Below are 14,964 nucleotides of genomic sequence, written 5' to 3'. Positions count from 1 at the left end.
ATAAATTTTTTTTTTATATTGCATTCTCATAGTGCCACAAGGGAATGTTGGAAATTGCATTTTTGTCACACAAGACTGTCACTTTATAAACCAGCTAAATGAGTAGTATTTTCTAACAAACTTTATTGTTATTCCTCATCAACTGTACACAAACTATTATATTGTACAGTCAATGACTGCATGAGGACAGCAACTAAATAGATGAATAAATAAAAGCATATAAATAATGGATGAGGACTGGATGCTGCAAGATTGTGATTTTACCTGGAAGGCTGCAGAAAGAGCGGGACCATATCCCAAAGTGGTATGGATGTTCTTTACTAGAGTTGGACTTCTGTAGAGACAACCATATAAACACACATTCAGTTCAGTACAGAAACGAGTCATACTGTCTCCAGTCTACTGAACAGATTGATTTTACACTGAAGTCAGTATTTAGAGTACAATCTGATTTCCAATGAAACTCAATAGGAAAATCAATAGACGGCACTAAACTATCAAACACTGTTTAACACTCTCTCTCTACAACTCTGTCCCAAAACTTGCTGCCTACTTGCCTACTCCACTTCCAATGAAAAGGCTGTTCTAAAATAATAATGTTCCAGATGTATTTTTCCCATAAATTTTTCTCAAAAGGATTTTTAAAAAGTCTTTGTTAAAGAGTGCCATGATTCAAACTTACCAGCTGCATGATGAATCACAATATCACAACTTTGAGTTGAAGCAAAAAAATAAATAAAAAATAAACTCATAAAATGACAAGGTACAAGTCTGTGTACTTAACAGCGTTAATGAGGGTAAGAACTACAAATATCATATGTAGACCATAGATAACAAGGAAGCTGGCTAAGTTTTGGAACAGAGTGTATATATATGTGAATATATCTTTTATTTTTTAACATTGCATATTATTACACAATCTCATGAGCATTTCATCCATTACGAAAAACAGAAATAAAAAAAGCATAAGATATGAAAGGCTACATACAGAATGAGTGAGCACATAGAGGCAGAGCATGCAGGGAGGGGGCGGGGCAGAGGGCGGTGCTTACTGTACAAGCAGCTCGTCACAGCTTTCGACGGCCGCATTCTTCCTGGGGCGGCCTCGTTGTATGTGGCGACCACGTTTAAACTCTTCATCGTCTACGGTCCAAAAGGACCCAAAGTCATCCTCAACTCTTACAAAGCATTTATGCAGGGAGAGATTGGTGCGCACGGCACCCTGGGTTTGGGGATAGGGGCAACAAGCAGCCAGATGCAGATGTAGCAAGACAGACAGACAGTGATAGAGAAGAGGATACGAAATGAATGAATGGATAAGCACAAGTGACTGGGGGTTACGGTGCACATAGCCAGCACATAACTCACATTCGGGAACAGAGACGCACGCTAAAGCTAGCAGGGGGGGTCAATGGACAGCACAGCACAGAGACAATGACATGGAGCCCATCCATCAACACCACGAGACACGGGTTTGGTCAGCCACACTACGCGGGTGGCACTGGAACACCTACCCGCTGATCTTTTGCGGCCTTCTCCTTTGGAACTCTAGCTCGTCGACGGTCCATACCGCCCCTTTAACGTTCTCTACCCGCACAAAACACTTGTGAAGACTAAGGTTATGTCGCACTGCGTTCTGCAGTTGGTGTGAGAGAAAAAGAAAGGCTATGAGTGCAAAAAGAAACGTGCTGGAATAAATGAGACACTTTTTTTTATAGAACCCACATTCTCTTGTATTGTTCAATTTGATAAATTTCTATTAAAGGGGTCCTATTATGCTTTTTCACTTTTTCAACTTTAGTTCTGTCATCATTTACTCATGATTTTAGATGTTTTGCAGAATGCCTGGCTGTCAATGGCACCAAACAGCACTGATTATCACACGTCTCATAATAATCACAATGTGGAGTTTGAAATTTGACAGCTAAGACGGGAAGGCAATTAAGACTTAAATATGGTCTGCTTGTCACACAAACCTATTATATAACTTCAGACTTTTATGGCACTTATTTAGAGTTTGAAAGAGCAGCAAGGACATTCTTCAAAACCTTTCCTTTTGAGTTCTATGAAGAAATAATGTCAAACAGGTTTGGAACGACATAATGGTAAGTAAATGATGACAGAATTTTCATTTTTGAGTGAATTATTACTTTAAGGATTTGAAAGAATTCCACTGTTTTCCAATAAAATTATATAAACATCCTTAAAACAAGATAAATTCACCTGAAAAGCAACATATTAAACATTATTTTCAGACAATATTTCAAATAAGTCTTTTTGCACAGTTTTATTAGATTTTTTAAAGTTAGATCTTATGTAATATACACTATCATTGAAAATTTTAGGTCGATAAGATGATACTTTTATTCAGCAGTGATGCATTAAATTAATTTAAAATGTCAGTAAAAACATTTATAATGTTACAAAAGATTTCTGTTTCAAATAAATTCTGCTCTTTTGAACTTTCCATTTATCAATCCTGAAAAAAAAAGAAACTTCTGAATGGTAGTGTATAATGTTTTTTTTGTAGTTGCTATTTCATATAGTTGCTTCACTTCAAAAACGGAAACTGAAAGTGCTTGAGTTAAATGCCAACGCTCAACAAACTACCAGGGGAAAACATCCTACTCAAATGACCAGATTTCCCTTTAAAGCTGTTGAAATTCTTCCAGAGTAAACCGAAAAACACTTTCACCATAAATCCAAATGAAGAGGGAGTCTCTTCCAGAAATTTCTAAGGACCATTAAGTGAAATAAATCATATCTGGGGAAATAATGCATACTTTCTCTGGGTAATTTGAACTTGTTGACAAAATCCCATTGGGCAAAATAGCATAAATTACACCAATTTTTACATGGTTTCTATTTGTATCTCTGGTGTCATTTGGAATAATATATTTTTTTTAAACAATGTTCATTATGTTATGATATCTTAATATCTGGGAACATAAATATGTTTGTCAGTAGTAGTTTGTTTAAAGAACTAAAATATACAGTCACGTCTAAAAGTCTGAGAACACAAGCAAAAATATTTCTGTTTTGCATTATAATTTGATCTAATTTCCTTATTTTTAAATTGCAACAATATTTGTCTCGAATGTGCTTTGATTTGTAACTTTTAAACCTTATTCTTCTTTTCATGTATCGTGTGCTTACTTCTTTTTCTTTTCAAAGTTCTAAAACTTCATTTCTAGGTTTAAACTAGATTTTAGTTATGCTAGGAGTTATTGTAAACCCAACAGTTCCTCCATACATCTTCAACAATCCAGTTTTTTTTTTTTAGTCTTCTACTTCATTTGATATTTTTTATTGTCAACTACTGAGAAAATTCCAAATTCATTGTATATTATTGAATGCAGGAAATAGAACACAGGAATTATGAGTTCACCTTCCACGTCGCTGCATTGTGTCTGAAATATGCAAACATTCGCGTGAACCAGTTGTAGATCTCGTTTAGTGTTAGCTGTTTTTCTGGTGACTCTAGTATTGCCTGGAAAAAAACACACACACACACACACACACACACACAAATGCTGATAAGTAAAAAGCAGTTCCATTTCCGTTCAAACCTGGAGCAAAAACAAAGTGAGATGCACATGGTTTGTCAAGTTAAAGTTGATCTGAGTGTGCATGTAAAATAGCTCCATGCTTTTCCGTTCTCAAATGGGAGCTACTTTGTTTACTGATCGCTTCCTTATGCAAATGTGCCAATTTGAGTACATCCTTTTCCGCTAAATGACTAGAACTAAAAATTATCCCGGGCCCAGATTAATGCCTGTGTGATCACAGATTACCCGTTCAGGCCTGATAATTGACTGGGCATCTCAAAGACGCCCCGTTCCTACTGTTGTGTGAAATGAATTCCGTAATAATCACATTGGCTGTAATACTTAATCAAAAGTAATTGTTATATATGGGCGTTTTTTGCCCCCTCTATGAACAGCAAGTGCTCTCATGCTCATTTGCAGATGGCTAATCTTGAGCTCTGCTGTTAAATTGCATCTGAAATTTAATGGCTTTGATGGTGGGGGTTTATGGGTTTGTCTTTAAAGAAGTTTGTTAACGCTGAATATTTATACTGCATACATATTGTTATATGCAAGTAAAATCTAAAGTGTAGATGCTCAATTACAATGCAGTAGGTGAGTTAAATATATCACGCAAAGTGGCTGCATTCTTACCTGTCGTAATAGCGAAGCATATGTGAAAGGAGGTCGTACTTCAGCATTCATGTAGAACTCTTTGTTCTGAACAATATCTGTTCACAAAGACCAGACACAAATATAAAAAAATTAACTGAAACCTGGTCACACTTTGCATTACATTAAAGACAGCATATAGTGCTCAAGCTATGTTCCATATAAAAGGCAAAGAAGTATATGGGCAAATTAAGAATCAAATTCTGCACCAGAAAAAACTAAAGAAAATCACATTTTCATTAATCAGTTAAAATATAAAATAAAATAAATAAATAATGATATGCTATTTTGAATTCTGTTATGTTACAGTAATGAGAATTTTTGTGGAAAAAATGTATTTACTTACCATGAAAATAATGCAAAAAATAATAAAATATGGTCCTAAAATGAGTCTTTTTCTTCAGCTTTCTTCAAAACTTACATTTAATATAGATGTTACATTTAATGTATTATTTCAATTAATTAAATTTATTTATATACTTATTTCTATTTTAGGGTGAAATGTGACCTGCACATATTTTTGTAAGATTTACCCACTGATCCTGATGATTCAATGTATTGTATGTCACAATGAAGCTTCCAAGCAGTCTGTCTGTACCTGGAGATATGGGCATGTTGTACTTGTCCAAGTAGCGTCTGCGCATGGTACCGACACTGTGCAGGCTGGTGGGGGTGATAACGGAGTGGGTTTGTGAGAGCGGCGTTAGGGGGGCCGTTGGGGTGGTGGGCGTTTGGGGTAAGCTGAGGGGTGGCGAAGCCTCAGGAGCCGTCTTGGACAGGGTGACGTTAGAGACCAGGTTCAGCTGAAAAGAACAGAATAGTATGAGAGCCTGTTCTAGTACACCCCCGAAACAAAATCAAGACTTTGTAAAAGAGCATAATAGGACCCCTTTAAAAAATGAAAGTCATCATTTACTCATGATTTTAGATGTTTTGCAGAATGCCTGGCTGTCAATGGCACCAAACAGCACTGATTATCACACGTCTCATAATAATCACAATGTGGAGTTTGAAATTTGACAGCTAAGACGGGAAGGCAATTAAGACTTAAATATGGTCTGCTTGTCACACAAACTTATTATATAACTTCAGACTTTTATGGCACTTATTTAGAGTTTGAAAGAGCAGCAAGGACATTCTTCAAAACCTTTCCTTTTGAGTTCTATGAAGAAATAATGTCAAACAGGTTTGGAACGACATAATGGTGAGTAAATGATGACAGAATTTTCATTTTTGAGTGAATTATTACTTTAAGGATTTGAAAGAATTCCACTGTTTTCCAATAAAATTATATAAAAATCCTTAAAACAAGATAAATTCACCTGAAAAGCAACATATTAAACATTATTTTCAGACAATATTTCAAATAAGTCTTTTTGCACAGTTTTATTTGATTTTTTAAAGTTAGATCTTATGTAATATACACTATCATTGAAAATTTTAGGTCGATAAGATGATACTTTTATTCAGCAGTGATGCATTAAATTAATTTAAAATGTCAGTAAAAACATTTATAATGTTACAAAAGATTTCTGTTTCAAATAAATTCTGCTCTTTTGAACTTTCCATTTATCAATCCTGAAAAAAAAAGAAACTTCTGAATGGTAGTGTATAATGTTTTTTTTGTAGTTGCTATTTCATATAGTTGCTTCACTTCAAAAACGGAAACTGAAAGTGCTTGAGTTAAATGCCAACGCTCAACAAACTACCAGGGGAAAACATCCTACTCAAATGACCAGATTTCCCTTTAAAGCTGTTGAAATTCTTCCAGAGTAAACCGAAAAACACTTTCACCATAAATCCAAATGAAGAGGGAGTCTCTTCCAGAAATTTCTAAGGACCATTAAGTGAAATAAATCATATCTGGGGAAATAATGCATACTTTCTCTGGGTAATTTGAACTTGTTGACAAAATCCCATTGGGCAAAATAGCATAAATTACACCAATTTTTACATGGTTTCTATTTGTATCTCTGGTGTCATTTGGAATAATATATTTTTTTTAAACAATGTTCATTATGTTATGATATCTTAATATCTGGGAACATAAATATGTTTGTCAGTAGTAGTTTGTTTAAAGAACTAAAATATACAGTCACGTCTAAAAGTCTGAGAACACAAGCAAAAATATTTCTGTTTTGCATTATAATTTGATCTAATTTCCTTATTTTTAAATTGCAACAATATTTGTCTCGAATGTGCTTTGATTTGTAACTTTTAAACCTTATTCTTCTTTTCATGTATCGTGTGCTTACTTCTTTTTCTTTTCAAAGTTCTAAAACTTCATTTCTAGGTTTAAACTAGATTTTAGTTATGCTAGGAGTTATTGTAAACCCAACAGTTCCTCCATACATCTTCAACAATCCAGTTTTTTTTTTTTAGGGGGATAACGGAGTGGGTTTGTGAGAGCGGCGGTAGGGGGGCCGTTGGGGTGGTGGGCGTTTGGGGTAAGCTGAGGGGTGGCGAAGCCTCAGGAGCCGTCTTGGACAGGGTGACGTTAGAGACCAGGTTCAGCTGAAAAGAACAGAATGAAAACAGGGCACAACATTGTTAGTCACCGCTGATGCCTGCGGATGCTAATTGTTAACACACCATCCAATCAATCTTTGCACCGCAGAGGAGCATTGGTGGCATGTTGGTTTGTAAATATTTGTAAGCACCATGCTTTCGCTTTCCGTGCCCATCATTCTGTGAGCAAATAGCATACATCCCCCTGGTCGCCCTTTTGTTTGGTCTGCTGGCTTGCTCCCAGAATGCTTTGCTCATTCTCTTTGCTCTCAGGCGGCAGTAGCATTCTTGCTGGCTTGATGGAATGAGTTTCTCACCAAGCCCTAAGAGGTTCCTAATAAGCTGCAGACACAGAGAGGTCAATCTACACTAATTACAGGCTCAAATTGTATTGTAAGGACCCTAATTAGTCGCTACTTATGGGGGTGATACTACGATTAAACGTCACATCTGAATGACCCTCATCAGCCCAAAGGTTTGGAATAAGATGGTTCTTCTGGAGAAATAGTTTCCAGAGAAACACTTTCTTCCTCCCTTATCAAGTGGCATGAGGAGGGGGACTAGTAATAATGGCTATAAGGTAAACTAATTAACCAGCGGGTTAGTTAAGGTGCATTCTTGCTTCCAGAAGCTACGTTGAGTCGTCAGTGTCACATTTCCTCTTCTGCTGGAGTGGAAAATGCGAGCCTGACCTGACGATCCTGCTATTAATTTGTAGGAGATGAGAAAAAAAACCTAATGACACATATACATATTTCCCCCACCAAATTGTTTTAATTGCTAATTTGCCAAATCTGCGGTCTACGAGGAGGGAGACCATGCGACAAATACAAGGACAAACAGAGAGGGGCCAAGAAAAAAAACATCGAGAGGGCACGCGGAGGTGGGTTTTTTGTCGTGCGCCACAATCGCCCACAGATTGGATGAGTGAATTAATGAAATGTCAAGGCTGTCAATTGCTTTGGAGGTATCAGATGTCTAATTTTGCTCTATAATGGCACCGCTGACAGTGCAGACGAGCGACGAGGCTGTGAAAACCAACAGACAGTGTTTAACATCTAACCCCCCGCCACGTGGATACGTCTCAGGTCATGCAATTACCACACACCCTATTAACGGTCATTACCATACAGATGCTCTGTCTGATAGACAGGTACATAATAAAGAAATTTGAAGACTGACAGAAGCTTCATCCTTGACATGACATTGTCTTAAATGCCTATCTAACCTTTTTTCACTTTTTTGTTGTTAATTGGTTTCTGGTGCTATAAATTTATATTATAAAACAGTTTTGGTCCTAGATGCTGAAAGGTCAATATAGAGATCCATCTATGCTAAAATACACCATATAGTACCAGTTATGACACTACTGTGTAAATCAATGCACTGCCTTGGGGATTATAGAAAATAACATTTTAAAGAAAAATTGTAGATTAAATTTTTTTTTTAATATTTTTATTAAGAAGGCAAAGGAGTTGTTTGCCACTGACTTTCAATTTTTCTTGTTAAAGAAAATGCAATAAGAAATGTGAAAAAAGCTGTTTTTAAATGAATAAACAAAATTTTTTAATGAAAAATGCAACTTTTAGACGTTAGTCTCAGAATTTGCTTACTTGACATATTGAACCATATGGTACAAACTTTTAGTGCAGAGTGTTCAGATTGTGATACATACATCAAATACAAGGATAATGTGACATGCAAAAATATGTGGGCATAAGAAAAGGAACTCGGTTTGGGCTAGAGGTTTTTAGATAGTATGGCCTTGTTCAACCTCTGTGCACATCAGCAAGCTTTGTTATCTATATTCCTCATCCAAAAACAGCGAGTAGCCTCTACAATAGCCCAGACAAGCAACTAATGGCCCTCCTTTTGTTTCCCCATACAATATGGGTGCTTTCCAGTACGTTCGCAAAATGAGACTTCAGACTGAAAATAACTAAATGGTAATTGGTGATCTAATTATACTGGCTTTGACTTGCCAAGCTGCCATGGAAAACAGCAGACAAGCTGCTAAAAAAAAGCTAAGCAAACAAACAAAAATTAGCTGTTTAATTATGGACAATGAAAAGGTCAGATTGCTGATGAGAACGCTTATTAACACCTACGTTCGTAAACTCGTGGACCCACATGTGCAAGCATAAACACATAAACAACTGTGGCCTGAGGCGAAATATCTCTTAAAATGAGCTGTTGGTAAATATGAATATTATTGGGGCAAGATTAATGAGCAGTATATCAGACAGGAAAAAAACATTAATTTGTTAATGAGTAAAAACGTGAATCTAAAACTAAACACACGTTCCAACATTAGCCAAGCAAACAACCAAATTTGCTAAATAAATGTCAAGGCTTTTTGTACAACAATGTTGTTGAGTAAAACGTCACCAAATTGAATCTATGTAAACATGTTTCAACTAAGATTTCACTGAGGTCTGTGCTACATATTCTAATTATTTTGAAGTTATCATTGTAAAATTAAATAAAAGCTTCTAATAATAAAGCATACAGCACACACACACAAAACAATAACAGCACCTCATAAAAAGTATTATAGTATATAGTTTATTTGTAAGTGTCCTCTCCATTTCAAGCTGCTTCCCCTCAACCCCATGGGAAGAGGTAGCAGACTAACAACAACATTATCAGTATCTGAGACCAATTTTCATACACAAGCGTCACTGTGTCAGATACCTCTGTACAAATGCTAAACCAAACAATCAGCGTGTGACAAAGTTGTTGTCACATAAATGTTTTAGTATGTAAAGTGTGCAAGTATTATATTAGGACTAACAACTAACCTTTCCTTTTATCATTTAAAATTTTAAGTTTATATATGAAGAGTTAATTTGCAAAAACCGAGAAACGCCACTTAAAAAAAAAAAGAGCTGATTGCCGTGCATTATTCTCCAAATATAGCACGATCTGAACCCTAAACACATTTTGTCAAAAAAGCCGGTTTTGTCCACTTTCAAGGCATCAAGCGCCCTTGTTGTTTTTGAACAGAAGCCGATAAGTCCATTTTAGCGAATCAGCACGCTGTATTCAGGTCAGGTGACAAGGCTACTTTCACTTTGAAAAGACGTGCTAGCTGAGAGGAGTTTCGTCAAAGCTGACTAAAAGCGATCGAGGATGGATAATTCCGACAAACTTGATGAACCTGTGATATCTTCTTCAGGGCGAAAAAGGAAAGTAAAAGCAGAAACGTTTTCACGGAACCTTGCAAAAGTAGCACGATACAATGGTGAGGGAAAAGCTCCGTGTATTGCATGTAATCACATCCATACAGTTTATGATCACAACAACAACAACGTTTGTTAGGCATCTACATTGTCATCTGAGCAGATTACAAAGATTAAACGAGTGTTTTTTTAAACTCTAAAACATGAAATGTGGAGTTATCTGCTTTTGCCAAAAAACGACTGTTGGAGTTATCTGCTTTTGCTATAAAACAAACTTTTAATATGTAAAAAAACTTACTTTCAATTAACTTTAATTTTGTAAATTAACTGTATTTGTTTAAGTTATTATTACTTAATCAAAACAACCCAACTGCAGTTTGATTGATATTACATGGAATGCGCAAAAAAAAAAAACGTGATTTCTGCAAAAAAAAAAAAAAAAAATTTAGTTTTGCACATTTTTTGCAAATGAACTCTTCATATATAAAAAAAATTTTTTTTTTTTACATTCCTTGCCAAGTTTTTTTTAAACAAGAAAAGTCATAAGTGAATAAAAAAACAACTCACATGTGTGACATGCACAGATGCACACTCTAAAACTGTATATAATCTATGCACATTTGGCATACTATTTACAACATACTATCAGTTGGTGTGCACTAATTATAATCACATATGCTATTTACAGACAGTATGCAAATTGGGACATGAGTTGATGCTGAGATGTCAAGAGTGCTATACTCACTGGCTGTGGGGCAGGTTTGGGCTCTGTAGACTTCACATGAAGATGAGTCATCATTGCTTGGAGACGCTGTTTGTCTTTTGTTAACTTTAAATAGAAAAAAAGGAAAAAAACATATAAACTACAATAAAAATTAAAAAAGATTCAGAACTTTTTTACTTGCAGTGTAGTGAAATATTCTCTCAGTTATCAGTAAAATAAATAACCCATTGTGGAAGGACAACTGACAAACATATGATTATTCTTGACATACATGTACTCAAATTGTGACCTTTACACTTGATACAGAGACACAACCCTAAAGGTTTATTAGCCAATAAAAATGAACACACAAGCTCTAGCCTTCAGTCATGGTTACTTCAGCCAAAGTGAATCCACATTGAACATTAGAAGACCTCCCTGACCTCCACACACTCTGATCTGGGCTGCATTACCCAATAACATTGTAAGCCAAAGCAGCTCATAGAAACCATTGGCAGCAATGATCTCTACGATCTACTTAGGCTTATGATGATTTTGGGGAAATGCAGCCCAGTTTTACTCCTCTCAGCTGGTACTTCTGAATTTATATGTGTGGCCCTCTTTGCTCTCTACTTTGGTACAGTATTCAAGAAAAATGTATTGGCATCATGACGTACTATCAAGCATTGGAATACAGCATAAATGGCTAATGAATGGACAGATGAGCATGCATATGGACAATGATCATTGCACTTTGATGCCTGGGGTGAATTCTTCCAGCATAAATAAAGGTGTTGCACACATTAAGAAATGAAAATATTGATCAAAAATATTGAGCTGGATTTGACGTCATACTGCTAGCATGAGCACCACAGTTCAATGTGTTAACCACTGCACAATAACTCCGGCACTTTATAATAGTGGTCGACCGATATGGGTTTTTTGACAGCCGATACCGATGCCGATATCTTGGAAAGCAGGGTGGCCGATATAATTTTATTTAATTTAATTCATATTTAAGAAATTTGAAATCATTTGAAAATGGATTCAAAAATAAACGTGTAAAATAAACATACTTATACTCTAGAAGACAAAGTATTTTTCACAAATAAATAAATATTTAATACAAATATAATTAAAAAGAAAATAAACACTGTAACCAACAGGGCACTCAGTATTCTGGGAAGTTTGTGTGCATTGGGAATCATATTTTTTCAAATAAAGCCAAGGTAGCACTCATTTTACATACAGCACACAGTGAAAATGACATGAATATGACAGTGGGCAAATGCATAAAGCGCAGCATAATTTGAAATCAGTCACGAGTTTAAAGTTTGTCGATCGCGCGTCTCCAGTGAAGCTGAACTCTCCTCCTGTCCGTATTCGACTGTCACAGAACACGCGATCATGCAGGTCACACGCACATTTCACAAGATCTCACCTAGATTCGACTAAGTCTGCAAGGTTTGTGAAATTAAATGTTCATTAGTCATTCAAAGATTTGTTTAAATTATATAAATGCGTATTTGCGGAATGCTGACGGCAAACGAGAAAGTATTATAATGTTTTCCTTTAATAATATAAAAGCAATGGTTATAATACTTTTTTGTACACATTTGAATTCCTTTGTAGATAGATAGACTTCTATCCGTATTAGACAGAACTGAATGACAACAGCGAACAAGAGGGAGAATGTGAGCACTGTGTGCTCAGGCACCGTCAAAATAAATAAAAGTCCCGCCTCAAACACATCGGCTAAACAGAAAAACTTATCGGCCAATGCCGATATAAAAAAAAAAAAAAAAGGCAGATATCGGCCTTGGCGATATATCGGTCGACCACTACGTTTTAATGCTCTGTGCCTGAATCTAAGAGTATACCTATCTCCCTTATCCTCTCAAAACCAAAACTTCTCATTAATTTTCCATACATCCCCAGCTCTGTAATGTCAATCAGTGAGCATTTGTTACGATTAATGCACATTAGCAAGTGATGCAATACAATAAACAAAATGAGTCAATCAATTCACTGAAATGACTGGTAGCTCACCCACCACTGTTGGTGTGCCTGGATTTTTTCACAAAGTGTTTTATTGTGGTGCCAAATAGTTAAAAGTCATAAACGACTTTAAAACCCAGTAAAATTGGAAATGTAATTATCTTGTGGAGTTAGCCCCAGGGCACTCCATATATCTTTGCCTGGCTGTCATGCGAACATAACACATTTTTAATGACTGGTTACTCACAATTGTACAAAATAATTTCATTTTTATCCCTCCCTCCTCTATCTCTGAGCTGCTACTTGAGAGTAAATGAGTGAGAGAGAGAGAGAGAGAGAGAGACAGACAAGAAGCAAACTTTTGAAGCCAGAAAAGGAAATGAACGAGGAGAAATTACACGTTACCTGCAGTTCCAGCTGTTGAACTACTTGCATCTGTACCCTGCACTGCGCCGTGCTCCTGTCATCCAAGGCATGTTCATTATTCAGATGTCTACAGAGAGAGAAAGAGCAGCCTTCATTTTAGTACCATATTTTACAGCCATCTATTAAACATTTGATAAAACTTTCATGGTAAAATATTGAATTACATTATCTGCACATTCTGCAGGGCAGTCATTTATTTCTCCATATTGGAAAAGTGAAAATGGTCCGAGATACGCATATACTAAAATGATAAAAAGTAAATAAAGCCAATGTCCACACATTCACAAATATCAAATTCCCCAAACAAAAATGAAGAGTGTTCTAACAAGATATCTGCATTACCGGAAATAGAAGCGCTCTTTACACGCCTCATGCATAATTCACGAACTGGCCGTTTCCACGCAAACCTACAGAAACCAAGTTGAGCAGACGAGAGAAGCGCCTCGACAAACTCAGGTGAAAAAACGATATTATAAATCGTCAGACGTGCACTCCCAGCTTTTAAAATGAAATGGATTCTTCTTATTTTCGGTGGCTTCTGCAGTTAATTATGTCATCTAGATTAAGAGAACTCAAATGAAGCCAGAAGGAAAAAGGCAAAGGACAACAAGGAGAAAAGAGATGGGATCTGTCATAAACTTGAATTATGAATATAATTATGCATGATTATTTTATACGGCCAAGACCTTTTTTCTCCCCCGCACGTTTATAACTAATCTAAATAAGTAGCTGGCCTCGACAAAGCGGGCCAAGCTTTCTTTTTCTTTTTTACCTCTCCTTTTTTTTGTGGTGATTTATATAAAATGATGGAGATAAGACTCACGAGTGAAGATTAAGTGAGAGCAGGTTTTCCTCGGAGCAGGCATCATGGGAAATGCTGTGTAAACTGTGCACCTTTAGCCTGACCTTGGGTTTAGGTGTTATTTAGGGAGCGTGGAGCTTTGTGTTGGCCAGTACAGACTGGACTTTAACAGCATGGATGGGTCAGTTAATACATAGTGGGCAGGTGAACAGACACTGGTTGTAGGTAAAACCATTGCAACAGTAGGAGCTGTGGTGCAGTGGTTAGCGCACATGCTTAAAAAAAACAGTGCGGCGCTTGTCTGGGTGATGCAGATCGAATTTGGCCTGCCCCAGATCTCTACTATATGTCACATAAAAAAAAAACTCAGACTCAAAATAAAAGAAATACAAATGAGAAACCTTATGTTTTTGAGTTTATGCTCACCAAGGCTTCATTTATTTGATCAAAAATACAGTAAACATAGTAATATTGTGAAATATTATTGCAATTTAAAATAACTGTTTTCCAATTTAATATTTTTTAAAATGTAATTTATTCCTGTGATGGCAAAGCTGAATTTTCAGAAGCCATTACTCCAGTCTTTTATGAGCCTTCAGAATTGATTCTAATATGCTTATTTGCTGTTTATTATCATTGTTTTGCAGTTTCATATTTTTGTGGAAACTGTAATTCAAAAGAAAGTTCAAAAGAAAAGCATTTAATTGAAACAGATCTTTAGTAATCTTCTTTAATCTGTAGCATTATAAATGTCTTTACTGTCACTTTTGACAAAAAAAAAAACAATTTCTTTAAAAGAATCTTACAGACCCCAAAATTTTAGTGTGTATAACAACACAACACAAAACCTCTCAATAAACTAATTTAAAATGTGAAACGTATGTGATAAGTAATTTAGATGAGTGATTGGCACAACTCATTCCCACAATTTCTGTATGTTGCGGGTGGTTTCTGGGTGTTGATATGTGGCTGCTAGGGGGTTCTGGGCTTTTGTTTGATGGATGCTTACTAGCCCATGTCAAAAAGTGTGTTCAAATGCCTAAACCTTCAATATGAGCAATAGTAATAGCAAGCACCAACGATATGTTTCTAAAAGCAAGAAGAGAGAGACTCAGACAGAGAGAGAGGGAAAGAACTAGAAGATCA

The 14,964-nt window shown here is 36.0% G+C and overlaps 1 protein-coding gene across 1 annotated transcript in view; it reads right to left on the bottom strand.

The window, feature by feature from the left end:
- LOC107599416 (forkhead box protein P1-B-like) overlaps nucleotides 1-14,964 on the bottom strand; it is a 205,696-nt gene that overhangs the window by 8,662 nt on the left and 182,070 nt on the right. The window contains exons 14-20 of the mRNA XM_016290997.1: nucleotides 12,996-13,083; nucleotides 10,635-10,718; nucleotides 4,798-5,002; nucleotides 4,182-4,258; nucleotides 3,389-3,490; nucleotides 1,515-1,636; nucleotides 265-334 (exon numbers count right to left, since the gene is read on the bottom strand). Coding sequence (XP_016146483.1) covers nucleotides 265-334; nucleotides 1,515-1,636; nucleotides 3,389-3,490; nucleotides 4,182-4,258; nucleotides 4,798-5,002; nucleotides 10,635-10,718; nucleotides 12,996-13,083 — 748 coding nt within the window. The remainder of the gene's footprint in view (nucleotides 1-264; nucleotides 335-1,514; nucleotides 1,637-3,388; nucleotides 3,491-4,181; nucleotides 4,259-4,797; nucleotides 5,003-10,634; nucleotides 10,719-12,995; nucleotides 13,084-14,964) is intronic.

Source organism: Sinocyclocheilus grahami, unplaced genomic scaffold (genome assembly GCF_001515645.1).
Source record: "Sinocyclocheilus grahami isolate Dianchi unplaced genomic scaffold, SAMN03320097.WGS_v1.1 scaffold266.1, whole genome shotgun sequence".
NCBI classification, from domain to species: Eukaryota; Metazoa; Chordata; class Actinopteri; order Cypriniformes; family Cyprinidae; genus Sinocyclocheilus; species Sinocyclocheilus grahami.
The sequence above is the reverse complement of the archived record's forward strand: the minus strand, read 5'-3'. Positions and strand labels throughout refer to the sequence as shown.